Below are 27,654 nucleotides of genomic sequence, written 5' to 3'. Positions count from 1 at the left end.
AGACTTTACAAATTTAGTATACGTAGTTCGAGATATCGCAGATTAAATGGGTTTTTATAATATATGGATACTAACCAGAATTGGGACTGATGCTAGAGGCTGTCATAGCAAATGTAAACATCTGGTCGTTGTTAGAGAGTCCGCTACCTGCGACGTCAACCACAAATCCGTAGCTACCGGCCTGATAGTCCCCAACAGTACAGACAATCTGCGTCGTTGAGGCCGAGGTAACAGCACATTCCCGTCCGCCAAGTGTGACAACATTGTCAGCTGTGGTTGCACCTAGATTTGTGCCACTGATGGTGACAGAAGCACCTGACGATCCAGATGCTGGTGACAGTGATGATATCACAGGTGTCGCTCCCACTGTGAAACTAAAGGACTCGGGTGTATAGGACGTTGCTCCCGAGGTGACGACAAGGTTTAGGTTGCTTGCAGCAGTGTGTGCCGCTGTGGTACAGACTATCTGAGAAAGAGTGACTGCGTCCACGGGACAATCTGTACCATCTATTGCGACAGTTGCAGCATTACCGAACCCGTTCCCTGCGATAGTCACTTTGGTTCCACCGTTTGTACTTCCAGCTGATGGGGTGACGGATGTAATAACAGCTTGGCCGGTAACAGTGACAGGTGAGCTATCGTATTTCGCACGTCCAATTCCTGCAATATCTAGTACCAATGACTGCGATCCTGCTGGTATAGCAGATATGGTACAATTGATGGTGTTTGTTTTAATCTCAGTCGCAGTGCAAGTCTCGCCTCCGATAGTCACACTCACGTCATTTATGGATGTTGGGAGACGTTTTCCTGTGATCATCAGTGTAGTTGAAGATCCGTCTAGTGTTGTGGGGAAGACTGATTCTACACTTGGAGTAGACCCAAGATCGTAGGTGTAGTCACAGGATTGGCACTCGGCAGGCACCATCTGACCACCAGCATTTACCTTGACCTCCAATGGTTTGATGCCATCAGTTATTGATTTCGGTGTAGAACATATGATAGTTGTGTATGTGAAAGAAGTGATCGAGCAAGGGAATCCTCCAATATTTACTGTTACATCAGCATTTGGAGTACTTCCTTGAAATCCTGCTCCTGTAATTGTCAACGCCGTGCTTCCCTCCATAGAACCCAAAACTGGTGAAAAGCTGGAAACAACGGGGATAGCAGCAAAAGTTTTCGTTACCTGTCCATCAATTGCTATACGGGCGTTTCCTAGGTTACCAACACGAACAGCTAAGGATTGTTGAACACCAATAGGGGGACTGGATGATGAGTCAAGTCTACATGTTATTGAGGAAGACGTGCCAGTAGAAACTGCACACGAGTCACTTCCGAAAGATACCTCGTTTTGACAATTAGTCGTGGATAGTCCGGTGCCAGATAAAATAATGTCGTCGTCAGCTGTTCCATTATTTCTATTTAGAGAAGTTATAGTTGGGGTCAGGCATGTCCAGAATTTAAAGTTGAATTTTGTTGCATCTCCGCCTGTGGGTGCCGGGTCTGAACACCCAGATATAGCGCTAAGGGTACCCACGCAGGGCCCGGAGGATGCCGGATTACCCACACCTAATAACAATTATAAATATGAATGTAAACCAAATTCTTGCATATTTTGTTATAGTTTATCTGTTAATGTTTTCGTCGGGTATGTCTCGGTTGAATATCAAATTACCAAAATTACATAACATGGCAATATATGTAATATCAAGTGTTTTTTCAGTATCGAAATCAGTTTAGTTACACGACACCATGAAAAGATCGCATAAGACCGCCAGTTACTATTAATCATTTAACCTAGTTAATTGTTGGTAAAACAAGGATCACTTACCTGAATTTTTGTCGTAGGAAGCTTCAATGTTGCCTATTTTAACACTCAAATCGCCAATATATGAACTTTTACTGACTACATTTACAGAGCCACGGAACCATGTAGTTGTGAGGGCATCAACATAACCACTCCAGAAGTACTTCAAGCCCAATGTATTGAACTTGAACTCGAATGCACCTATAGGGAACATGATAACATGCATATTTTTATTGCATACAGTAGTGAAACCAATATTTGTAGCTATTTTCTGTCGTTGAATTACATGAAATCACCTCTCAATGTAAGATTGTCGATGTTCAAATTTCTTACTTAAATCACGAATTTCAAAAAAGTAAATTGCATGAAAAGATATTGATTTGCAGCATGCAAAACCAACTTTGTTTACAATATACGTGAACAAATTTAGTATTGTTTTTGGTGCGTTACTTTGAAAGTTAAAACAGTAGCATACTGACCTGTTTTTGTTCCGGTAGGTCCGCTGCTGAAGCCATCAATCTCAGGTGTTGTGGCACTGGCATTAGGTGTCTGCTCTACCCTGGGTGTCATCCCAGCGACCCAGGTAGGATAGTCCCAGGTCCAACGAACGTTATCTCCCAGTTGTACCTGTATGTTCTTAGGATTCCATGCATAACCAATACCGAATTCTGTAAAGGTTAGGGATAATTGATAAAACCAATGAATAAAGACAGCACTATCGTTGGTCACACAAACATATAATTTGTACAACCAAGATGAAAAAAGTATTTCAAAGATCGAATCTGTTCCTTAGACAGAATGATCATGTCTTGGCTTGTGTTATTAACATGCCTAAATGACACTTTATGCATTTAATGTCAACATAATTTGTACTTTGTTAGCCATAACTCGAAAAAGTGGGTTATAAAAGTAACAATTTCATTTCGCAACAGAACATCTCATTCCTCACCGAAATGTGACCCTTGATTGTCGACACGGTGGGTCGCCCCTGTATCACCGATTGTACACTCGATCTGGGTTGCGGTAGCAGTGGGGGAGTGCACGTCACAAGGTGTGTCACCGAACTTGACTTCAGCATCAGCGGCCAAGCCTTCACCAGTGATAGTTACTTTGGTCCCTCCGTGTAATGACCCTTGGAGGGGGAACACGTTGGTTACCTTCAGGACATAGTTCACTGTTGGCACTGCGCTTGTACTGTAGATGGCGTAAAACATATTTGATATAGTTACAAAAATACGAGGACAAGTTAGCCTGTGATATATAAAAGTACTGAAACTGGTGCTGATAAACACATTAGTTTAAAATCTCAAACAGAGGCAAACAAATTAGAATGCAATATCCAATAAAACTACATTGAAAAAATAAGATGTTAAATCTAATGTGGAATTTCGACGAAATAATTGTTATAAGTTTCAATAATGAACAAGAGTGTTATATGATAAAGAGACAAGTTTATGATAAAAGTACAAAACGTGGAATATGAGTTAATATACACTGAACATCATGCATGTATGAATCACGAAAGTATAACTGTCTACATGATAACCTCTAATCCCTCAACATTAAACATTGACACCAACATACGTTATAATTACCTGGCGAGAACAGCGGCGCCATCTGTGCCTACTATCACCTGTACAGATTGTACACCCGGAGTTAGAGAAGGTAGAGTCGCTGTCACCAAGGTATCGGTGTAGGACAGAGGTGTAACGACTGTTCCACCAATAATCAAAGTACCGGAAGTACTGAATCCTGATCCAGCAATTGACAGAGTAGCACCTCCTAATTATATGGACAATATGGATATTAATATCATTAATGAAAGAAACAGATTACATTCGACAAATTATAGATAAAATATTTTTTTCGTGTTTGTATTAATTAAATAATGATTTTATATTACGTAATTTTAATGAAAATTGAAGCCTGTTATTCTTTCATAACAATATTTTAGCAGTTGGTTTAGTTTTTATTTGAAAATATTTATTTTGAATTTGCTTTCATATCCTTCAATCATTCACTGCCTTCAACTTTTACCATTGGCTAATTATCGTTTTTCAGACCTGAAACCCCCGACGTGGCTGGGCTAACTGATGATATTTGTGCTGTCATGCTGGAATCGTACGTAAAGGAACTCGAAGCAGTTGAGGTGGCGACACCAGTCATCAGAACAGCAACTGCCACAGCTCCTTGGGATGTCTGTGAAAAGTACGACATAATGAAAATAAGCCAATGAAAATAAAAAGAGGATTAAAAATCTATAACACTTACGATTAGTAACCGGTATGCTATTATATCGAAGATACATGATAATCAGATTAACTGCAATATCGAAATTACTGACCCTTGCGGGAATTACACAGACAAGTTGGTCAGGCGAATACGAGATCACTGGGCAATCCTGACCATCCACGGTCACTGTGGCGTCACTTCTGTAACCATATCCGTTCACTGTCAGATTGACGCCACCTGTTGTGATCCAAAGTAAACACATTAAAATAAATTAATGATGTTTAGGTTACTTTTTTTCACGTTCAAAACGGAAAGGTGATTTGCAGCCCTTGTTGACAAGACACCTACCCGAAATAACTTATTTCGATTTTGAGCCTACATGAGAGCCCAGTGCACAATATATCAAACTAATGTAATAATTTATCTAATGGCAATCAATCGCTACGAGGATAGTAGCAGTGTAATAATTTTGATAAATAATTACACACCATACTGCTAATGAAGATAGATAGTCTATAACTGTTATTCGTTTAAGCAATTCACCAGTTGCAGCGTACTTTAAAAAATCTGAATGGTTTAGATTTTACCTCCTAAACTGCTAGAGGCGGGCGCGAAACTGTTTATCCCTGTAGTGTAAATGTATTGTACGTCTCCACTACTGTGCTGTGCCAGTCCATATCCAGCCACGTTAACGTTGACCTTGCTAATACCCTCTGAACCACTGCCAATGGTACAGGTGATTGAGGTGGTGGTGGCGGCGGTGGCAACACAAGCCACGCCCCCAATCATAACGGAGTTATCTGAAGGAGTTCCACTGAATCCGGTTCCGGTGATAGAAGCAACAGTGCCGGGAAGTCCTTAGGTGAGGAAACGTTTTGCATTATATTAAAATTAAAAGAAATCCCTCATTTTTGCTTCAATTCCAAACTACAAAATTACCCGAAAGATATCTTAACATTGACACTTTACACAGAATAACTATCTTTCAATGTTATTTTACAACAATTAGAAATGAAAGTCTAATTTATACCAATAAAAGCCTTATCAATACGTTAACTTTTCATAAGAAATAATGACATGTACATTTTCAGTCTATTCTATGTTTAGATAAGAGCCTTTTTGTGTCATTGTCAATATTGAGAGTTACAACACGAAATGCCTCACCTGTACCAGGTGAAATCCCAATTACTGTGGGGGTGCGAGTGGTCAGCCACTCAAAGTTACAGGTACCGGAACACTTGGTTGGCACATCGTTGTTCAGCATCGTAACCTATGGAACAATATTGATATCTAATAAAAACATTTTCCTTCCTAGGTTTGTTGAAGAATTATCTTCATTAATTGTTAGTTTGACATCACTTCCTGACTTTTTACTGAAGATATGATTTGCCAAACATAACATTACATTAATGAAGATTTTACCTGTGGCTTGGCATTTGGGACTCTGAGTAATTCTCCTGGAATAGGGTCAAAAAGAACATGGCCGTCAGTAGCATCCTTGGCTACCATGGAGACAGACTCGCCAGTGAGACTACTGGCATCGACCTGAAAAAACAACGTGGTTCTTATTATTATTATTCACAACATGAAAAGGTGCGGTTAAACCATAGCGATATCATAACTATTCCATGAAAGATATAATTGAATAATCTAAAATTATATGCATGTATCAGATAAACGCTTCTTGCGTAATTAACATTTAAAAAGTTTAATATTTTCCCCATAGCGATCGGACTAGATTCTGTATTATACGATTTTAAAACAATTATCAAAAATAATATGATATCCCTTTGATTTCATCTAGATACGTAAATAGCTTGAAAATAAATGAGATTATACAATAGCAAATCAACATATTTTAATTTTGTCGTAATTTCATTCACTTTCACTTCATCAGAAGATTTGTTACTACAGTAAAACAAGTGGAAAATCGTAAAACAATACCTTTATCGACCTACCTTAAAAACAGATAACTGCTTCCGCGTACTCACCTGTATGAGGGACTGGTCTCCTGGCAGAGAGTTGTACGTTACAAACCAGTTAAAGTTGGCACAATCTCCTTCCTTTGTTACTGTAGCCTCGTTTAGTCCCTCAATGGACTTCAAATTTTCCGCTAAACCAGTCGTGTCGATGTCAGCCGGGATAGCTAAATGCGAAAAAGAAAAAGCGAAAGGTGTTTTGCAGGTGTTATTTAGGAGCTTAAAGTGTAATGTTTGCTTCCTGAGGTTAGGAGTTGAAAACTTGCGAACATGGCAGCTAATAGTGCTCATAGGTAAAAATGTTCAACACCCTTTTCTACAGTATAACGACTTCAAATGCAACCAATAAGAACGACCTAAATGTGGGTCACTTACCTGGAGTTGTCGTCCCTAGGAAGGTCAATCGAAAGGATCCCTGTACAGGAGGAGATGCTGATTGAACACGTGACACAGCGACCGAAGCTCCAGAAGGTGTCTATAAAATAGATTAAAAGGTGAAATAAGTCTGAATGTATATATTTATCACTTCACAGTGATATATGTATAAGTTCAGATATCAATACAACGTCAATGAGAGTGTCAAACACGGGAAAAGATTTGTTTCAAATAGAAGAAGAAATAAAAGACTCATTGGTGCCTAATTAAATGTCATAATTATACAAGTTTATATTGATTTCCATTGGTGATACTTTTTATGAATAAAAAAGGCAAAAAGTTCTTAATATTAAAAAGATTGTTCCCTTTTATGATTTTTCGCGACCAAATTTGGTTTAAATCTCGTTATTGATAGCAGCGATCAAAATAATGACAGGCGACGGACGGGCTGATGTACGGATAGCGCATAATCGTACTAGATAAAATAGAATGAAATAAATTTTCAAAGTGCTATAGGAATAGATGATTCATTGTGCAAGACATCAATTTACCTGTGAAGAATCGGAGATGAAGAGAGGGAAATTATATCCGCAATCATACGGTGTTAGGGTGACCTCATAGTTCCCTGGAGATCCAGTAACCAGAACTCTGTCGATCTGATATCCGTTAGGTTTGGCTGGTTTGAGACGTTGCATTGATATACCCGCTGTAACAAAGTCTCACTTGAATAAATTACATCAATCCGGTAGCAAAAAGTGTATTGAATATTTTGATCATCTGACTTTGGTAATATCTTCATTAGCAATTAATTTCAATATGAAACTGGCTTTGATATTTCCTATGTGAGCTCAATATAGCGAGTAAAATTTCTTTTGCTCCCTATGAAATTTGTTTTGTTGGCTCATTCATAATCATGTTGATACAGACGCATATGTGTTAGTAAATGTTTATACGCCATAATTTTTAATTGTTTTACCAGCCCATCTGTACAATACACTGCCAATATCCATAGAAGCAACAAGCTTACCATCACTAGTTGGCTCCGTTGTGCCCATATACACTTCGTCAATGTAAAGGTCACCAGTACGATAGACGATCGCTGTATTTAGGAAGAATCTACTTCCGCCACTGGCTATAGTGTTCAAAGAGGACAAGAGGTCAACACAGCTGTACTCCCACCTTTAACAGAAAATGGAATGGAAATGACGCATTGAAAACTGAAACTAAAGAAAGAGGAAATGGAAAACATAATTGAAATATTTTGTTTAACCTTTCAATGGGAAAATCTGATTTTTTTTAAAAATTATGATATTTTGAATATAAAATGTTTTATCTTTCGGTCGTTTAATTCAAAATAGGGAATTTGTGATTCTTGCGAATATGAACACAATATGAATATATCTGTGCTAAAATATTATTTTATCTTTCTCGATGTATAGTCGTTGATATTAAACTAATCAAACTCGTCTTTATCTACATACTCAGTGGTTCCGGCAGTTGTTAGGACGTTAGATAGAGTCGCCCAATCCTCTAGTGTCTCCGACTGCTGGTTTGTGTATCTATACGATACTCTTAGATTGGTATCAATGCCGCCTTGGTGGGCAAAGCAGAGCTACAAGACAAAGGCGATTGGCATTACACACGAAAAGAAACAAACTGCGTCTTAGATGAATAACAAAATGGTGTGATATGTTTTTTCAATGCAATGATATTAACCGTAAATAAATCAAACTAAACACTTCATGTTACAAGCATAAACGATACCACCGAGTATCATGTTCTTATTGACCCTGTCGTCAGATACAATTAATGTAAACATGCAAAAGTATACCTTTGGGCTTTGAGACAGCGAAACAGGGTCTGTATTTGAATCCGTTTTGAAGAGATATCTAGGATTTTTCAGGACATATTTGCCACAGAATGCCTCCATTTCTGAATAACGGTTTCCACGGTTGTAAGAGGGAGTTTCTGAGGAGGACTCAAACGTATATTGTACTTTCTTCCCTGCAGGGGTAGCAAGGAACGGCGGACAACGTGTACTGAACAGTGACTCCATGGCAGCTTGTACCTGTCATAAATAATCGGTGTAACGTTTAAATAATATATGTACAAATGTTTTTTTTTTATTTTCCATTAAGGCACGGTCGACTTAACATGACAGTCTGTTTTATCAGTAACAGGGATACGCTCACTAAAATATATCTGAAATACTTCAAGTCAGACCAAAAATTTAAATTTATGTAAAATAAATTAACATGTAATTACAAATATAAATAGCCAAATAGTAATAAGTACATGTAAATTGTCATCACTAAAATAAATTTGAACAGAAATTCAATGAAATCAAATAAAGACTATATTTAAGATATTAGTTTATAATCCACATTTATTAAAGTTCCACTTAGCCATTTGTAACTACGTTAAGAATTGATGTGAAATAAAATGTCTGCTTAAATCAATATGTTAGAATCTGCTATTTGATCAATCAGTCAGGCCACCATTTGTGTCCGTTTATCTCGTGTCGGGACACATACCTCGGTGACCGATGCCCCTGGGGCTATGAGTGGGGCAGGGATTCCAGCCATGGATAGTGCTACCATGGCACCACTTGGGACACCGGTGTTGGTTTTGTCGACGGTTACACTCAAGGAACCGACGGGTTCGGCATCAAAAGCTGGGAAATCTCCTGTTCAAATAAAACGCGTCAAATATTGATACTTTGGGTTGTGGGTGACATCCAAATCCCGTGTTATTCGATTTAGCTCATTATTTTTTATGTTTTGTATCTAGATAAATGCATGACAGTTCAGTAAATTGTATACAGAATATCGAAATTTATCATATCTCGTATGACATATTGAGATGTTAAAGGTCACAAATACTTATAATACTGGCTTGAAATGAAAAAAGCATCATCTCGGTATAGAGAGAATGGCATATATACGCAACATAAAATGTCATTGTAAGATAACCAAGTTTACCACAAGGATGGCATTTCTCTACTGTAAAGATAGTCATTTCCAGATTATAGTCGTTATTTCACTATAAATAGAGTTTACGAACTTTGAAAATAGTTCACGAAACATAACTGTCTGTTAGAAATATGACAACAGACTGTGTATACAACATATCTCTCCTGTAAAACTACCACGTACCTCTTTCTGATGTAAAGGTTATGGTGTACTTAATACCGTTGGTAGAAGTGGCCTCATCTGTAACGGAAACACTCTCTCCCCTTTCGAACACCGGCAGGTTATTGATAGCATTGGCGACATCCGAGGAAGCTGCTTGGAACTCTATTAAACCTGCATATACAAATATGAACTCGTATAGAAAAATAAATTTTAACAGAGGAGAAATGTATAACTTTTGAAATGATTTTATTTACTTAATTAGGTAAGAATTTTCTGCAGAAGAAATGTTTTCGTTATAGTTATATGTATTGCAATTTAGATTTTTATAAAAAAAAGTTCTTAACCTGTGAACGCCGAATACAAAGAAAGTCGAAACTGTCCCCCAGATCCTGGTGTAGTCTCCTCTACTGTGATGGTCTGTACAGCAGAACTACCGGAACCGGAAGTGAACCCGGTAAAGGTCAGGCTCTGTTTCTCACGCGTTATAACAGAACTTACTTCGATCTTCTGTACTTCTGATTTCACGTTGTTTGTGTAAGCACTGGTTAGGTTAGTATTATAGTACCTAGCCGATACCTTAGCATAAGTCATGGAGGATCCTTCACGATGGTAAACCTCCATATAATACCTAAGGGTATAGAAACAATTATTATATACATAAGCAAAGTGAAATAATGTATATAAATTATACATCAATATCTATGAAGTATTAGAACAATAACAATTTACTTTAAAGACATGCACATTTTCTCACTGTTTTTTCTAATATCTGGATCTTCTTTTAAACTGACATAATAGACAACGAGGTTTTGTTCTTGTATCAATTAAATGATCTCTGTGTTACACGATAAATAAGACTGCTTTAACCAAAACAAAGTATTATTTTTTTATTAATCCCGCCTCATTTCATTTTCACGTTGTTTCATTCCTCAAGAGTTACAATTATTATATTTCTTTATTCACTTTGATAGCTGGGGTCTTACTTGTTGGTCTTTGATAATGTCTTCCTCGACGAACTTTGACTGCTTGAAGTGGTGTAATCGCTTGTTAAACCAGAGTATGCAATTCTTGCCTGAACACAAATTTAAAAAAACAAGAAAATTAAGATTAAATTGCATTAGACGTTATTAAAAGAAACAGCCGGGCAAAGAGCAAGCCATACTGTAAGGTTTATTTTCGCATTTTTTATGATGATGAGGAAATCTGCAATAAATTGTATGGTGTATATGAACCATACATGCCGCATTAACCAACATATGATGACATTAACGATATCGTTTTATTGTTATTTTATATAAGAAAATACTTGATTGTTAAACAATAATTATGGCCATTTAACAAATCCAAATATGTTCACTGTACCAGGTTTGCAGGTTCTTCGTTAGTGCTCAGGTAGAGCTCGGCTCCGTCGTCAGCCATGATATGGAAGCTGTAATCCCCATCGAATGGAGGCACGAAAAATCCGCTCATCTTGGTGACCATATTATCCATGGTGTTATCTGTGTAGTAGGCCTCGTCCACGACATCCGTGAAGTAGTCAGCAGCGTTACTATCCAGGCTTCCAACCTCGGACAACAAAGCCTGGGTTTTTGTTGTTGCATTCCAGATTTCAAGCTTCAGTCCACGGTTACCTGATTACGACATGAATAAAACAATATCAATGTCTGACCAAATAAGTTTTGTCTAAATTATTTTATAAATCTCTGGAACTGTCTAAGACTAAACCTAGACGAAATATCCAATACGATCTTTAAAATGGTGTAATCAAGATATGAATTAATGTTCATCTTATATGTTACGTACAATGTATAACGCTTCATGAACGTCTTGGTGAATCATGAAAACATCTTTACAAGAAATTGCGATACAATCACATTTAGATTCAATATTTTCGGTACAGCCTATTTGTTCAATGACGTCTATTTGACGTCATTAACCCTATCGTAATTACATAAATTATCTATTTCAACATTTGGAAGACATAGTTACTTTACAATAAACGCAATCCAGGACAGGCTTTATATCATATGTCACGTTTCCCCCTCGAACTTTTCCTCAAATCAATTAGATTGTTTTTAGATATATGAGTTTCTAACTACAGCAGATGACTAAACAGCTACAAACCCGTGCAGGATCTCTTATCTATCTAGTATTGCTTTATTTACCTGCATGCCTTGCCGGCGTTGTGTTTGGTTTCGCTGCCGTTTCACATGTAATGAGTGTTTTGGTAACGGAACGAACTGTGCAAGGGACACCTTCAAATTAAAAAAAAACAAACAAAGAATTCAAATTTTGATAAAATTGAAAATAATTCATGAAAGCGATGTCAATAACTATTATTTTGAGTTCAGGATGTGGATTAATACCATTGCATTTTGCATTATTGATGAGTATTAGTTTGTTGTGTCGTTATAAAGATGATAATATATTTTATCATAGAAACAGTTATGCTCAAAATACAAAATAACAGCAGGCTAGGTTAAAAAAGATGATGAATTCAGAGAATTACGTATAAATTCAGTGCATACCTGCAACCATTACCACGGCACCTGTGCGGGTTTGGTCAAAGTTGTTTCCTGTTATGGAGAGGAGGGTTCCCCCCTCGACACTACCAGAGGAGGGACTGATGGACGTGATCTCTGTTACAATAACAATAGAACAATCACTATATTGTGTTTTACGTATCCAGTTACGTCAGTATAGTAAGATGCTACATTAAGTATACATACAATTTTCCCTATTAACGACATACAAGTAATTATATAAAAATCTAGATTGGATAAAAGGCGGAACAATTAACATTAAAAAATAAAAATAAACAAATTATGAAAAAAAAATTCTTTGGTTTCTAATATTTATTTATTGCATTGGCTTTAATATGAAATATTTCATGTTATAGCGTCTCACCTGAATATGTCTGAAACATGTAGAATTGGTAATTTCCACTAACTTGGTACAAGTCCATACTTGGTTCAGCCCTGGATACAGAATATAAAGTATAAGCCTGACGAATGAACTTGTCATTACGTAACTATAATTCTTTCAAATCATGATTTGCAGAATTGTTTTTTTTCTATAATACTATAGTTATATTCTTCAGTTTGTAGCGTAAATGTTGATCATAATCAGCTAATTAACTACAAATGTATACAAAAATATTTAATAAAGTTACTTTTAACTTTGAATAACCTGGTCAGATATCAAGAAACTAAAGAGAAATCATCTCTAGTAGTTATGTACGGAGGTTTAGACAAAAAAGATATTATTACTAGGCTGAGGTATTTTGTTAAGTACTTACCTTCCATACTCGTTTGATATAATAAAGGTACCGTTGATGTTACCTGTAATTAAACAGGCCATTTCATTAACACAAATATATTTTCGTATATCAACAAATATATCTTTCAATTAAAAAAAGAATAAAAATCAGAATGTTTTAAACAAAAACAAAAAACAACACAAACCTAACTTCTGACAGTTGACAGACATGACAAATAGATAACGAGACAGATAGGAAGCGAAATAGTTTTTTGCTATCAATTATGTCACCATGACAAACATACATATAATTTGATATCTTTTTGTAATGAAAAGAAAGTGAAATTACCTGTTGTGATTTATGAGTCTCAGTGAATACTGTATGATTATTATCAGTACATTGGTCATTATTTTGCCCTTACCTATCTTTGTGCCGCTCTCTCCGATCTTACATTTGATGTAACCATTGTCACTATCACCACTGTTGTCCAGCTGGATTCCGTGACTATGGATATGAAGATGTCAAACTTAGTAATGTCATTCTTTACTGTATAGCTTAGTAACTACGTTGTTTGTAATAATCACTTTAATTTTTAAATTAGCGTTGAAGCTAAATATGATATCGTTCTTTGTGTCAACACTGCTTTACTCTTCAGATAGGAGTGTATTCTAATGGCATTATGTAAACACTCCATACTTGTTTATCCTTTTATCTTAAGCTGCACAAAAAGTAATAAAAAAATCTTTTATTTCAGCACTGTACATATTATTCCACACGCCCCTACGCATACCCCAGATCGTAATACGTCACCATTGACGGCTCGATCTCAGAACAAGAAGAAGTAGTGCCGTGTTTAGTTACAAATGTTCATTGTACCTAGCCTTTTGCTCTAGATGAGTACTCTGTCTTTTCGCATGTAAATTCCTTAATGAATGACTACCATGTAAACTGTAAGTTTGAATATGTCAAAAACACACTTCTTATACCAACATTTTATCTATTTTATATCGGCATATCAGTAGAATTTCACTCAATTTGGAAAAAGAGCTGGTTGCCATGCAGATATTCAATCAATACCATTATAATAGATACTGGTCAGGAACCATGCGTTTTATTCCCTTACTTACTTACTAAAATAATAGGTTTACATCCTTTAAGAAACTATATGAATTTTAAACGTTTTTAACCTTGAACTCCTGGAAACCTTGAGATGATCTTTACGTTTACTTACAATACATCATTGGCTCCCTTTAGCTCACAGTTTTGACCTCCGACGTAAACCCTAAAAACAGAGAGATCTAATCAGTTCAATACCGAACATTACATCTATCTTTCTAGTATTTTAAACAAAATAACACAAATTTCTTTGCCATGTGATATTTTCCAAAAAGGATCTATATCACATTTCAATTATATATTACATATAATGTAAATGCCTGAAGCTTTATAAGTAGATACACTAATTTACTTTCAATGCTAGTTTGCGATGATGTAATATCATTATATCCTGTAATCTCTAAATTTCACACAATTCGAATCTAAGAAAAATAAATCAAATATACTGTTTGAAAGTTTTAACGGTCGTTCACATTTTTGATACTCGTACTTTCCGATCGGGGATATATATATCTCAAAATATGCATGCAGGGAATTTATCGCCGGTCAAATAGTTTTATAGATATAAAATGTAACATTGAAGATTCTTTAACATGTCTCACATGTAAATAAATAAACCATCAATATACCTGAGAATGCTGACTGATTTCCCGTTGGAGCTTTCGTCCTTATTACTCCCGTACTTATCGGTGAATATCTTGCCGTACAATTTTACGATTGTACCTTAAAGAAAGGCAACATGATGATATCAATATTGAATTATCTTCCTATAACCAAACGAGACACGTTCATGTATGGTTTTTAAGTGAAGATTAAAAACTGACCTTTTAACTTTGATTTAAAGAGTAAAATGAAGAAGACTTACATGATTACCGTATGACTTATATGATTACCAACTTTCCACAATAGTTCCCTCTTAAACAGCATATGTTTTAATGAAATTATTCTACTCTATTTATATGGATCACCTACCGTCTTTCAGACTCTTGTGTACATATTCTAAGACGTTAATGTGTCCCCATGGATTACAGAAGTAATATGTGTAATATATGTATTTTTGATATTTGAGGATATTAAATATAACTAACCTGGAGGACCAGAGCGAGGCTCAATGCTACTGATTATTGGTGTGTTAGAGGAGTCCGTCTGAAATAATAGTATATTACACATGTATTGTATCTATACATATAACAACATGATTTGTTTGTCGAATTATTGATATTCAACGGTGTTTACATGAATTATGATTGCATGAAGACGTTGACACCTGTAATGTTCTTTTTTACCTCATTGATTCATATTTCCATCAAATACAACTAAACATTGTCTGCACAGAGTGTAATCTCACATCTAAGTGTTCAATTCTGTCGTCTTCTTTTATTTGTTCTGTTTTGTAAACTCATTGTAAGGGCTGTGAAGAGGATTCGCGAACATAAACCTCCGTATAAGTTCCAAATATAGTAAATCGCGATATTGCACACGCAGGAAATTCAAAAAGTATCAAAAAAATGTCAATGATGTTCATGTTTAATGACAACGCTCACGGCAGGCCATTACTTCCAAGCTATGACACGATATTGATATATTTTCATGAGATACATTCCTTTGGGGATTTATGCACTTGTCATCACTCGATTGTCTTATTAACACAGATGGATGACAAAAGTGAATTACACGACAAACTTATAAACGGGGTTGTGAACAACGGCTGCCATATTACGAGAGATTTGGCCTTGGGGTTGTCACTCAAATAGGCCTTTTTTATTGTACCAAGAGATTACCGTAGTTTTGTGGATATATTACCATCAGTAACACATACATGCTCGTAACAAATTCATGCTCTTCATAACAGAAAACACAGAACTTCCTGGTTCATTATTCGATACTTACCGAGAAAGGACAGTTGGTACATATGTTACCATCAGGGATAGCATTTCCATCCACAGACACTTTCACTGAATACGTGTCGGCAGGCATCCGTCTGTACAGGTAGAGGGTAACCATTGATTAATATTTAAAGGTCTGGAGAATGATGATTACCCAAAATAACTTAGATAACTCAAACATTTTATTGGCAAGGACATTATAATTATCAATATACTCACTGAGTATAACACATGATTTGTGTCTCGTGAGTCCCATCTTTATGTACGGGGCAATCAAACTGGCGGGTGCGGGACACCAGGGTGACCCTGTTACCGAGGTGGGCGTTTCCTGCTCCATAGTTAAACTGGTTTTTGGCGAAGCCCGTCCCCTTTATGGTAAGTCTGGTCTCTCCATTGGTGCTTCCTTTAGAAGGACTAACGGCCGTGACTGTTGCACATTCTATAAAGAAGAAACAAATTATTTTTTAAGTTATAGTTATAACGGGTAACATACTTGATCACTTTTATTTAGCCATATGCCACATTTACAGTTAGAGAAATTCAATAACGTTTAAAGTGTATAACGGAAACCTTTAGAGTCAGTACTTGGCAACATCCCCTAGTAGGCTTCGAACTCGGAAACGAGAGGTTCAAGATATCCGATAAGCTTAACCTGTCGATCACTGTGTCCGACCCGGACTACCGTAGATGAGAATTTGTATCATATATATTGTAGTGGTGTATGTAGGTTTTTTTTCCATTTTATATTATTAGCAAAAATGTGTAATTAGGGATTGAGCTTTGTGGACCAGCATCTGCAAATAAGTTCCCTACTATCATTGTCGCTTCTATTTATGACAAACATCTGTAAACAAAACTCCGTCTGTTGTATAAACAACATCGTAGGTTGACAGGTTGTATATAACCGAAGTATGTCATTGTTTATCAGATGTATACGTTTCTTTTAAAACGTGTGATAAATTAAAATGTGTGATAAATTAAAATGTGTTATTCGCTCTGTTGTATTTTGTTTTCTTCTTTTTCCGTCTTTCAAAACATTTTTATATAACTAGACAGATGTTATTTCATCAACATACCAAATTGTTGTTAATATATATAACTCGTGAAAAGTTTTTTTTTTTTTTTTTTTTGTAGATTTTTTAAAAATTTCTTTGCAATGAACTATGCTTCAGTCATTGTCTGCAGGTGAATGAAGCTATAGCTAACGACGATTTATACTTCGATCATTACCCGAAAACACCTTTACTAGGTCCACGATCTGTTGTAGAATGCCAAACACGTAAGCTTCATGATTTCCGTATTTCCCGAAATAAGCATTTAAATGTATCACCAGTTATACGTGGACATACTATATCAAATAGCGTCCACGTGTCACAGCCAGGTGTCAAAAGCATAATACCAATATTTCTTTCTAATTAAAATGCTTTATACGCGCGATTTCTGAAGTGTCTTTCTTTGAATATATTTTCTGTCGCTGTTAACATAATATAAATATTATTACCCAGAAGGTGATGAATACAATCAACTAGTACAGCAATGCCTAAACATGTGTATAGACCATCGTCTACTGGATTATCCTTATTGTATTAATAACTTAATTGGCTAGATAAAATAACAGTAGCATTAATCTGTCCAATTGTGTAAAAAAAATCAAAGCATGTCCCTTAATACAAGATCTTAAACTGATCCATAAACACATTTGGCATTTAAATGGCTAGTTAAATCACGAAACAATCTGTTATATGTTGTGCAAATATGATAAGGCAAGATTCAGTGTTCTTTGAACATGTGACGTTAAATAAAAAAAATGTAATTGTGATTTATTTTAAGCAAAAAATACAAAAATGCGCATATTTTGATTTGCGAAAGTTGTATACTTAGTAATTAATTGAACACTTTTATCATAAATAAACACGCGCTGAAGATATAAAATAAAAGGAAAATAAAATAAAAGTTGCTGAAAATGATGTGTTGACTTTGATCAGCAAAGCAAGATTGCTTAAAGTTTATTAAAATACTAATCAAGTTTACCCTTAAAGAAACAATAGGTTATATGATAATGCTTTTGTGACAAATGCATGAGACACGCCTTAAGACATATATATCACATTCTGTCCTAAATCGGGATTAGTTCACTATTATAAAAGATTTGGAGGGTTAATTACAATTATATTTGTAACTGGATTATGGTAATCCTCTCAAGATAAGTTATATTTATCAAGCAAGTCAAACGTGCAATGACGTCACAGACATTTCAAAAATGCTTTAGGCCGTCGTATGATAATTGTTTTAGGTGCCAAAAATACGATTCAGTTTAATACATTGGTCACTGATTATCTTATTGGACTCAGGATGGTTCCTATACTTCATCGAGAGCTGGTTAACCAATGCATTTCTCATTGCAGATAATACATGGATTAATATTATGCCTCTGGGTACTAGTGAACAGATTTAAATCCAAGACTTTGACCGTGATTTGGTTTAAGTAAATGTAATCGTAAGTACAAAAGTACTCGATAAAGACCAACGAATGACGTCAAAGAAAAGTAGACCATTACTAGACAAATGCGATATTGTTCTTTACTCTCCACCATCTTAATATGCTTAAATAACATTTTCTGACGATTGACAGAACATATAAAATAGTTACACAACCATTTAACGTTTAAATGTAACATTTGGATAAAATGTACTCCAAAGACTCTGTCACCCCTGTCAGACAAATGACCAGGTCAGTGGCGTGTTTACGTAAAGGTGTAAAACGTTCATGGGTTGTTTTCTAATATCCTTATATCAATTTTCTATAGCCTCAATGACCCTGTCCTGCTTCTCTTTGCTCAATACCTTATCATGCAAGAGACTGGGGTCATATAGTTATATGGCGATTTAATTTCACGATTACATGTAAGAACATAAAGGTCTACTCTACGCATGCCCGAAACTTTTTTGCAGTGACTGTTTTCGCGATATCATCTTACCTGCGAAATGAAATCGCACTCCAAAAATATTTGGTTTAGACTACAGAAAAACTAAAAATGATTTATTCGGTATGGATATTAAAAACAACAGGAATATACAAAATAAATATACATTTTGTATGCTATTCTATATGCAGATGGATATTAACTACGAACTACGAAATGAATCAAAGCCATAATGAAAAAGTACATTTTACATGGTGTGAAAATCAGCAGAATGATATCTGTATAACCATTTCTACGTATCATCGATTTCATGAAATCGCTCCATATTACGAAAGAACAAAATTGAGTATTTTCAGCGATGTAAACCTAAGGCGTGCCGAGTGATTAATACGTCTGATCTAAGTAACACATTTGTAAATATTGTGATACAATTTGGTAATGGATTTCGAACTTCGTTCTGATAACCATTTTTGATAGCCGAAATAAGTATCAATATAAGCGTCCAAATAGTCTATAATTTAAAGTGTTAAGGATCTGCTCTGGTGAAAAGTCAAAATTTTCTGATGACTAACTTTTTTTTCAAATAGATTTTTGGAACTCGGAACGCATACGAAAGTTAAAAATGTAATAAAAAATAATACGGTGGTATCCTTGATTTTGCGCTATTATGAATCAACGAAGGCTGACGTAAATTTTGGATTTTACCGGAATTTTACTGTTTTGGGCAGACACACGACAAACTAAAACCATGTTTTTTGGAAATTAGTTGTCTGATAAGTATGAATATTCCCAAAATTGACAAAACTACTGTTTTCTTTAAGAAACTAATAATACCACACAGTCATCCCATTATTTTTGCTCAGAACAGCTGTATATGTTACCCCTACCCCCGATGTTTTGAAGATGGAAATACCTCGTTTTCTTTTACAGTTTTTGTCAGATTCAACGCTTCACAGAAAATGTTTTGATGACTTAGTTTTTCTAAGAGTCGCAGTTCAAAGGAAAAGAAGTTGCTGTTTCCAAAACCATCATAAAAATAGGGGTCCGTGTGCTTGATTTTTTGTCCTGATACAAAGTTTGTTTTTTTAGTATTTTTTCCTAAACATTGAAATCACTTTATCTTCATTAAATTGTAAAAAAAAAAAGAAATTTCACCTCTCTGCAAAGTATAAGAAATGCTTTTTCTTTTCAAAATGACCCCCAAATTGGTCTTTTCTTAAAATTTGTGTATATAAAATTCTATAAGCAACATAATTTTTCACTTATTTTCTATATGGCAACTTGCTACAACTTGAGACATTTTTTTTGAAAATCACAAAACACTTTGATTAATGTTGAAACGAGATTTCAACGAGACTGAAACCTCGCCAGAGCATATCCTTAATTGATTCGACTGATATATGGAAAGACTTGCGTAAGCTATGTAGATCAATAAAAATTTTCATTTCTTTAAGTTCCCATTTTGTCTCCTTACAAATTGCAAAGATGTTAAAACGAGAATGATCAACAACATTAAAGAATGAAGAGAGTTTTAATAGTGATCTTAATTCAAATAAGTCATTGCAACTATATACAAGTTTTGATATAGCATAACTCCAATGAAAATGCATGGCTTAGTATTGTAAACCAAGTTTTTAAAAGCTCGAGTGTACTTGTAGTTAAATTACTTTCGCGCCGACATATTTTCGCGAAGCCCTTATCGTCGGCGAAATATGCAAAAATAATTACGCATAAAATAAGTGTGTTTTCATTAAAAAAAATTCAATATAAAAATACGAAAGCCTATTAGTTTCAATAGGATAAATGGAACTATTTTGATTTCCAGCATTACTCGGGGAACAGACGTTATTTCGAAAACAAACATAATAACGCAAAATGGAACGATACAAATTAGAACACGTTACATATGCTGCAAAAAAAAAAAAAAAAAAAAAAAAGCAACAACACATAGCACAAAAAACGTAATATAATCAAAAACTCATGATACCACAAATAAAATTTATTTCGAGAATCCGGATCCGTATTAACGTGTTGAAGTCTACATTCAGAAAGCATGCGATAACGCAATTAAACACGTGTCCATACGTAATTTATGAACTTCATACGGGCATATATGGTTGCACACAATGAAAGTACGCCTTTGTGTTTCGATTCCCTCCATTGTGTATATGCCCATGTTTACATAATTATTTCCACTGAAATATCTTTTTCTTGGTTTGGACGATCGCTTCATCGCGTGTTTTCGGTTGTCGTTTCTTCTTGCGACTTCTTGTGCTGCGTTATACGTAATTCGAGACCCGTCACTTGGTCGTTTGATTTGGATCGGTTATTTCGCTTTATAACTTGTCATTATTTGTTCATTTTTGTAATATTCATGTTGGTTTGTCTTTTTTCTCTCTGGATTTTAACATATAAAATGAGCTTTGTTTCATTAAAAACTTATCTGTCGAATTATAACAGGTATAATCGACTGTGGTTACATTAAATAGCTATCGTAAAACGAATGTCTGAATATATGTAATAGATGGCACATGCTTTGTGGCATTGCGTTTTGTTCTCTTTTCTCCCTGAGAACGCGAACATCCCAGCCTTTTCACCCACATAAAAACAAAGAAAACTCAAAAAAGAAGCATACTATAGAGTTTCCTTCTTTTCCATCTTTCCGCCAAAAAACGTCCGAAAAAAAAACTGTCAGCAAATAAAAAAAAGACAGATTAATTTTTTTTTAAATTTTGTCCAAAAGGAGAGTGAATAGCAAACGCTCATGATCAATGTCGCCTTTTCATTAAAAAAATCATTTGCGAAAACATGCAAAGCATTACCTTGCATTTAAAAACTATTTTTAATGATACACTAATAAAGAAAATTACGCTCCCAACAAATGTGTAAAAGAAAGAAAGACAGAAAGAATGCTTACCTGAAAAGTCAACCAATACAAAAATAACGGCTACTTGTGTAAGAAGCCTCTGACTAGCCGACGCCATACCACTCAGTCAGAGAACTTTAGTCTTTGTCCGAAATATAGATCGTATTCATTTATATATATTCGTACATAATGGTACATTGTAATCCATTGAGTTCGATTATAAATATCAGCCAATCAAAATAAACGAATGTAAGGCCAGTCAAAGATTCAGTACCCTCTATATACCCGATTAACCATGTAACAGTTCTTAAGCTGGTAAAACAATTACTAAACGGCTAAATATACGGAATGCCACGTGTATAGGGCATGCGTCGGGAGAAAGAGAATGAGAAATAAGAAATGTGTCCCTAAATCTGGACATGTAAATGTCCGATATACGCATTGGACAACATAACCCAATTGCAAGTAAAACGTTATCAAAACATCGCAGAGTTTTGGGAACTTTTTAACAATATGGCCTAGGTTTAGGACAACAGGTATATCAGAATATCTTTAACATATTAGCGTGTTGGTGTATTTTCAGAAATGCATATACTTTAGTCAACCATGGTTTTTCTTCCGCGCATCTCCTGAACATTATATTTGGGTTTTTTTCCTGATTTTTTTAAATACATATATACCCGAAACTTTCAGTTCGAATGACATAGTTTGTGCTATATAATGATCATTGACCATAAACCTGACAAGTTTGAAGATATTCAGTGAAGAAATAAAAGACTGGTGCGGCCATGAAAAAGTAATGCGCAAATTAGTTATTAAACGGTAAAAATGGCAAAAAAACCTATGTACCAATCGCGAAATTAAAAACTCTTCAAAACGTTTTTTTGGTTTAAATCTACATTGATACATGTGACGCGCAAAAATCATCAGTTTTACATCAATACTATCGAACTAAAATGGTAACAAAATAGCTGTGATGTCAGTAACTGTTTTTATTTCATTAGTTTTAGGTTTGGATACGTTTTTTTGTCTATATTTGGTCGATGTAGGAGTTTTTGAAAGCAGACAATGAAACCCTTGATGATCTTAATTTCATTCAGAAATAAGAAAGAAGACAACATTGTTCGAAAACTTTGAATTGTTAAAAAAACCTGAATTAAACAACCAACACTTTTAAAGATGCTCCACCGCCGGTAAATGGTCTTTTTTCGCTATCAAAAACAAGAACAGGCGATTTGGTATTTTTTCTTCAGTTACAAAAGTTACTTACTTTACACCATTACCACCATACTTTTTGTGCTTCTATTTTTTCTTCAAGTTTCTTTCAAAATATGAAATAGTTAATTCATCCCGAAAAAAAAAATCCTTGGCACTATATCATATATGGAATGAAGTACTGATTGCGCATGTTAAAACTATTTTGTATTACTTTTTGTGTTAATTAGACATATATATACACGATTAAATACCAAATATTATCCATATTATGAATATCATTTACGCGCTGTCAGCGGTGGAGCATCTTTAAACAACGGTTCCAGGAAAGAGTTATCAACATCTACCCAGGGTTATCACTCCGGATTTTGGAGATGAGTTTAATGTATGACAAGTTTGTTACTTTAAATAAATCTTAAGTGTATCAAAACATGCAAAGTTGACGGCCAAAATTGTCCAAAAGCGTCCAACAACCCTAGATAATAGAAGATGTGATACTTCGACATTCGATCCAATAACAAATTCATTTCTACTAGTCCATAAAGCACGCGCTGCTGAGTAATTTTGTCGAGTAGATAGAATGGTCTGGCGGAGTTGATACAACTTCAAACTTTTTCGAGTAGGGCGGAGTGGGTACAACTTCAGACTTTGTTGAGTAGATAGAATGGTCTGGCGGAGTTGATACAACTTCAGACTTTGTCGAGTAGAGCGGAGTGGGTACAACTTCAGACTTTGTCGAATAGATAGAATGGTCTGGCGTAGTTGATACAACTTCAGACTTTGTCGAGAAGAGCGGAGTGGGTACAACTTCAGACTTTGTCGAGTAGATATAATGGTCTGGCAGAGTTGGTATAACTTCAGACTTGGTCGAGTACGGCGGAGTGGGTACAACTTCAGACTTTGTCGAGTAGATAGAATGGTCTGGCGGAGTTGGAACAACTTCAGACTTGGTCGAGTACGGAGGAGTGGGTACAACTTCAGACTTTGTCGAGTAGATAGAATGGTCATGCGGAGTTGGTACAACTTCAGAAACGATCTCCGTTCATTATAATACAATGGTAACTTAAGTGATTACTTTCTCCTTTTGAAGTTAACTAATTGAATAGAATTTGACATTATGATATAATCTTAGTTAAACATAACAGCTAATCTACAACTAAAACATATGTATGTTAGCGTTTACTATAACGTGGAAAATAACGCCAGGACGAAATTTCCGCTAATCACGCAAATGCCTTTTTAGTGCGAAAATGTCCCCTTCGCGTAAAATTGTGTGTCTATATGACTATATGCAGCAAAAGGTTAACATTCCTACTTATCGCGAAAATAACAACGTAGCAAAATATTTACACATGTATATCACGAAATGAAATACTCGCGAATATACCCACGTTCACGGTATGTTTATTAAAAAAAAATCATCGGCCTTCATGTAAGATTACACTTGTTTCAATGTTTTATGCTACAAAGACGATAACTAAACAGACATACACACCAAATCTACGTAGACGACCACCGGAACTTCGTCAGACCAATATATTTACCGGACGATGCTACTCAGTAACGCGTGTGTGCTGGAATAGTAGAAATGAATTTGTAATAGAATGTCCAAATATCACATCTTCTTTTATTTACGCTTGTTTTAAAAGGGAAATAATCGGTTCAATGATTTTTGTCCGTCTACTTCACTGCCATGGGTTTATTTCCCATCCGCTCGGGATATACATTTACTACTTTGTACTACACGACCCTTGTTGACCAATATTTACATTCAATTGCCAGGTTTACTAAATAAACTAAACATGCCAATGTGAAGTCTATGGTGAAATGAATGACATCCAAAACTTGATCATTATGACGTCACGAATAAAACATGGAAACTTCAACTGGTCAAAATGGATTAAACCATCGTTGGTAACGGTTTTCTATCTGGCCGCAACCATTTTATACCACAGGGTCCCAAATAAATAAATAACATAAATATAAGTATTTTACATTTTATTAATTTTTACTCTGCATTTTAATGCATAAATGGTCAATATAGATGTCAGAGGTTTGCAGTTAATCTATTTATAACGCGCATTATGAAGTTTGCCTGCAAATCTCTGGCATATGTATATTGAAGTTTAATGTTTAAGTAAATTTTATGGCATTGAATGACTTATCTTATACTTCGGTATTTTACTCACTTAGGCATATACGTTCATACACACATATATACTATATATATATCATGTAGAGGTACGAGAGGTACAAGAGTTGTTTAGGGCCGTGTGCACAACATCCCAGACATGTGATGCACAACATCCCAGACATGTGATCAGACAGATTTCACCCAGGGCTGACCAGCAGCAGAACCAAACCAAAAGTTATCTTTTCAATCTTCCACCATCTTCTCTCATATCATCATATGGCTGTACCATTTTCATTCATGTGATGCATATATTAACATTCCATCGTTACTACGATACGAGTGTTTTTTTTGGGGTTTTTAGGTCACCTGAGACAAAGTCTCAAGTGGCCTATTCTAATCGCCTTTTGTCCGTCGTCGAGCGTCGTGCGTCGTGCGTCGTCCGTCGTGTGTTCGTAAACAATTTACATTTTTGACTTCTTCTCAAAAACCGCTGAAGCAATTTCAATGAAATTTTGCACAAACCTTCTATGGCATAAGGTCAATCAAAATTGTGAATTATATGACCCCCACCCCCCAGGGGGCTGTGGGAGGGGCCAAAAGGGGTAAAATTGATTAAAAATTCAAAAATCTTCTCCTCCACTCACAGATGTGGTAGAATCAAATACTCTTCATAGATAGAAAGGTCTCAAGGCCCTCTACAAAAATTGTGAATTATATATGATCCTGGGGTCTCAGGTTTCCCCCTGGGGAGGGGGTTAAGTTTACTATAGTTTATATAGTGAAAACACATTTTCGAGCATTACTTGGTCATTTATAATAGAAAATTAGTCAAATGTTGTCCGAATTATCCCTATGAAATGGTCATTGAATTCTATTAACAAATTTTCCATGACTGACTCCCAGGGGCCTTAGGGGCGGGGCCAAAAGGGGTCAAATAGGCTAAAACTTCAAAAATCTTCTTCTAAAATTCTGGAACTGGTACAATCAAATACTCTTCATAGATGGAAAGGTCTTAAGGTCCTTTACAAGAATTGTGAATTATATGACCCTAGGGTCTCATGTTTCCCCCTGGGGAGGGTGTTAAGTTAACTATAGTTTATATAGGAAAAACACATATACGAATGTTTTTTGCTTATTTTTCATATGAAATTAGTCAAACTGGGTTAGAATGTTTAGCCTGAGATAGCATTTTATCGTCATATCCATATTGGTCCTGGCTGACCCCCAGGGGCCTTAGGGGCGGGGCCAAAAAAGGGTCAAATAGGCTAAAACTTCAAAAATCTTCTTCTGAATTACAGATTTGATGGAACCTGATACTCTTCATAGATTGGAAGGTCTTAAGGCCCTTTACAAAAATTGGATTTCATCGCCCTGGGATCTCAGATTTTCCCCTGGGTAGGGCGTCAAATTTACTATATAGTTTATATAGGAAAAACACATTTATGAACATTATTTGCTTTGTTTTCATAGGAAATTAGTAAAACTGGGTTAGAATTATTAGCCTGAAATAGCATTTTAACACCATATCCATATTTGTCCTGGCCTGGCCGACCCCCAGGGGCCAGAGGAGCGGGGCCAAAAGGGGTCAAATAGGCTAAAACTTCAAAAGTCTTATTCTGAATTCACAGATTTGATGGAACCAAATAATCTTCATAGATTAAAAAGTGAAATTTATGAAATCACTGACATTGACTGACTGCTTGTTTGGTTTTGTTGTTTAAAGTTGGCAAAGCAAATTGGAATTTTAAGCATAAGGTTTTGTAACATAATACACTATCAAAATGAAAAACAAAAAATAAAAATTCTAAAAGGTTCAACTTTAAAGTTTATTCTAATTCGTATATACTTTTTACAGATTTGAACCAACTTTGCAATGCTTTTCTGTAGCAACACACAGGTGACCGTCAAGGCCTCTTGGGCCTCTTGTTTTTTCTCAACACAGATTGTGACTTCATTAGTGATTTTGTTGGCGCCCACGATGGGCCAAAAAGAGATAATGAACTGGTCATAATTCATACGCTGGACATGGACAATTACTTGAACTGGAATAAAGTTTAACTTCACTGTGAACTTCCCCTGGTTGGCTTTGGTTGGCTTAGTGACTTCTACATTTACTCTAAGTATCCTACGTTATCTGTACGTGGATAACGCGTTAAACATAGATATATATAGATAGTTACTGTACATAAATTACATTATTAGTTCTTCAGTTCTAGCATCAAAACAGCTGAGTCAGTGTTAGAGTCAAATTTTTGTTATGTCACAGCAACAGTTACTTTTCAAAAGTTTCATTTCAGAAGAAATCGTACAATATTTATTGACTGGTATATTTACAGATCTTATAATATCATATTTTCATCAATTTATCACCAGTAATTCCCTTCAAAGAGTATTGCTTAATAAACGTATTGTAATAAAGTTGAAGTATTTGGATATACGAATTTCTTAAAAGTTTTTATCATTGCAATATCATGTCATTGAAAATAAGATTTTGGATATTAAATCAAAAATTTGAAGGGACATAGCTCACACAAAATTGTCAATGAACTATGCAATACATGTATGAAGTACTATTTTTACAACATATAATAAATAATGCATAATATAATTTGGCTTTTATAGCAATTTTATAAATAATTGGTCAATGAACATAATAAAGCAAATCCAGAAACAAAATATTGATTTGATGAATAGTGTATCGTTAATTACAAAGGTGAATAACTCTTTAAA

General features: G+C 35.3%; 2 protein-coding genes across 2 annotated transcripts in view; both read right to left on the bottom strand.

Annotated features, from left to right (window-relative positions):
* The window catches only part of LOC138321874 (fibrocystin-L-like), a 40,961-nt gene extending 19,245 nt beyond the window's left edge, over window positions 1–21,716 (bottom strand). The window contains exons 1-32 of the mRNA XM_069265881.1: window positions 21,627–21,716; window positions 16,005–16,224; window positions 15,790–15,880; window positions 14,988–15,045; window positions 14,529–14,622; window positions 14,015–14,065; window positions 13,205–13,287; window positions 12,823–12,865; window positions 12,432–12,502; window positions 12,053–12,163; window positions 11,690–11,779; window positions 10,887–11,155; window positions 10,508–10,596; window positions 9,869–10,152; window positions 9,546–9,695; window positions 8,925–9,076; window positions 8,222–8,458; window positions 7,872–8,002; window positions 7,418–7,569; window positions 6,942–7,096; window positions 6,391–6,490; window positions 6,028–6,182; window positions 5,459–5,581; window positions 5,201–5,306; window positions 4,624–4,893; window positions 4,149–4,273; window positions 3,868–4,003; window positions 3,400–3,586; window positions 2,754–2,998; window positions 2,284–2,472; window positions 1,829–2,005; window positions 76–1,566 (exon numbers count right to left, since the gene is read on the bottom strand). Of these exons, the coding sequence (XP_069121982.1) occupies window positions 76–1,566; window positions 1,829–2,005; window positions 2,284–2,472; window positions 2,754–2,998; window positions 3,400–3,586; window positions 3,868–4,003; window positions 4,149–4,273; window positions 4,624–4,893; window positions 5,201–5,306; window positions 5,459–5,581; window positions 6,028–6,182; window positions 6,391–6,490; window positions 6,942–7,096; window positions 7,418–7,569; window positions 7,872–8,002; window positions 8,222–8,458; window positions 8,925–9,076; window positions 9,546–9,695; window positions 9,869–10,152; window positions 10,508–10,596; window positions 10,887–11,155; window positions 11,690–11,779; window positions 12,053–12,163; window positions 12,432–12,502; window positions 12,823–12,865; window positions 13,205–13,287; window positions 14,015–14,065; window positions 14,529–14,622; window positions 14,988–15,045; window positions 15,790–15,880; window positions 16,005–16,224; window positions 21,627–21,693 (5,902 nt within the window). The 5' untranslated portion in view covers window positions 21,694–21,716. The remainder of the gene's footprint in view (window positions 1–75; window positions 1,567–1,828; window positions 2,006–2,283; window positions 2,473–2,753; window positions 2,999–3,399; window positions 3,587–3,867; window positions 4,004–4,148; window positions 4,274–4,623; window positions 4,894–5,200; window positions 5,307–5,458; window positions 5,582–6,027; window positions 6,183–6,390; window positions 6,491–6,941; window positions 7,097–7,417; window positions 7,570–7,871; window positions 8,003–8,221; window positions 8,459–8,924; window positions 9,077–9,545; window positions 9,696–9,868; window positions 10,153–10,507; window positions 10,597–10,886; window positions 11,156–11,689; window positions 11,780–12,052; window positions 12,164–12,431; window positions 12,503–12,822; window positions 12,866–13,204; window positions 13,288–14,014; window positions 14,066–14,528; window positions 14,623–14,987; window positions 15,046–15,789; window positions 15,881–16,004; window positions 16,225–21,626) is intronic.
* Window positions 21,717–23,322: 1,606 nt separating this feature from the next.
* Window positions 23,323–24,809, bottom strand: LOC138319801 (uncharacterized). Its single transcript, XM_069262962.1, has 2 exons — window positions 24,803–24,809; window positions 23,323–23,813 (listed from the first exon to the last, which is right to left on the bottom strand). Exons 1-2 carry the CDS (start codon window positions 24,807–24,809, stop codon window positions 23,323–23,325), a joined length of 498 nt encoding a protein of 165 aa, XP_069119063.1.
* Between the last annotated feature and the right edge of the window lie 2,845 nt (window positions 24,810–27,654).

The sequence above is a fragment of the Argopecten irradians genome, chromosome 1, assembly GCF_041381155.1.
Source record: "Argopecten irradians isolate NY chromosome 1, Ai_NY, whole genome shotgun sequence".
In the NCBI taxonomy this organism is placed as follows: Eukaryota; Metazoa; Mollusca; class Bivalvia; order Pectinida; family Pectinidae; genus Argopecten; species Argopecten irradians.
Note: the sequence above shows the minus strand (reverse complement) of the source record. Positions and strands in the feature narration are given on the sequence as shown.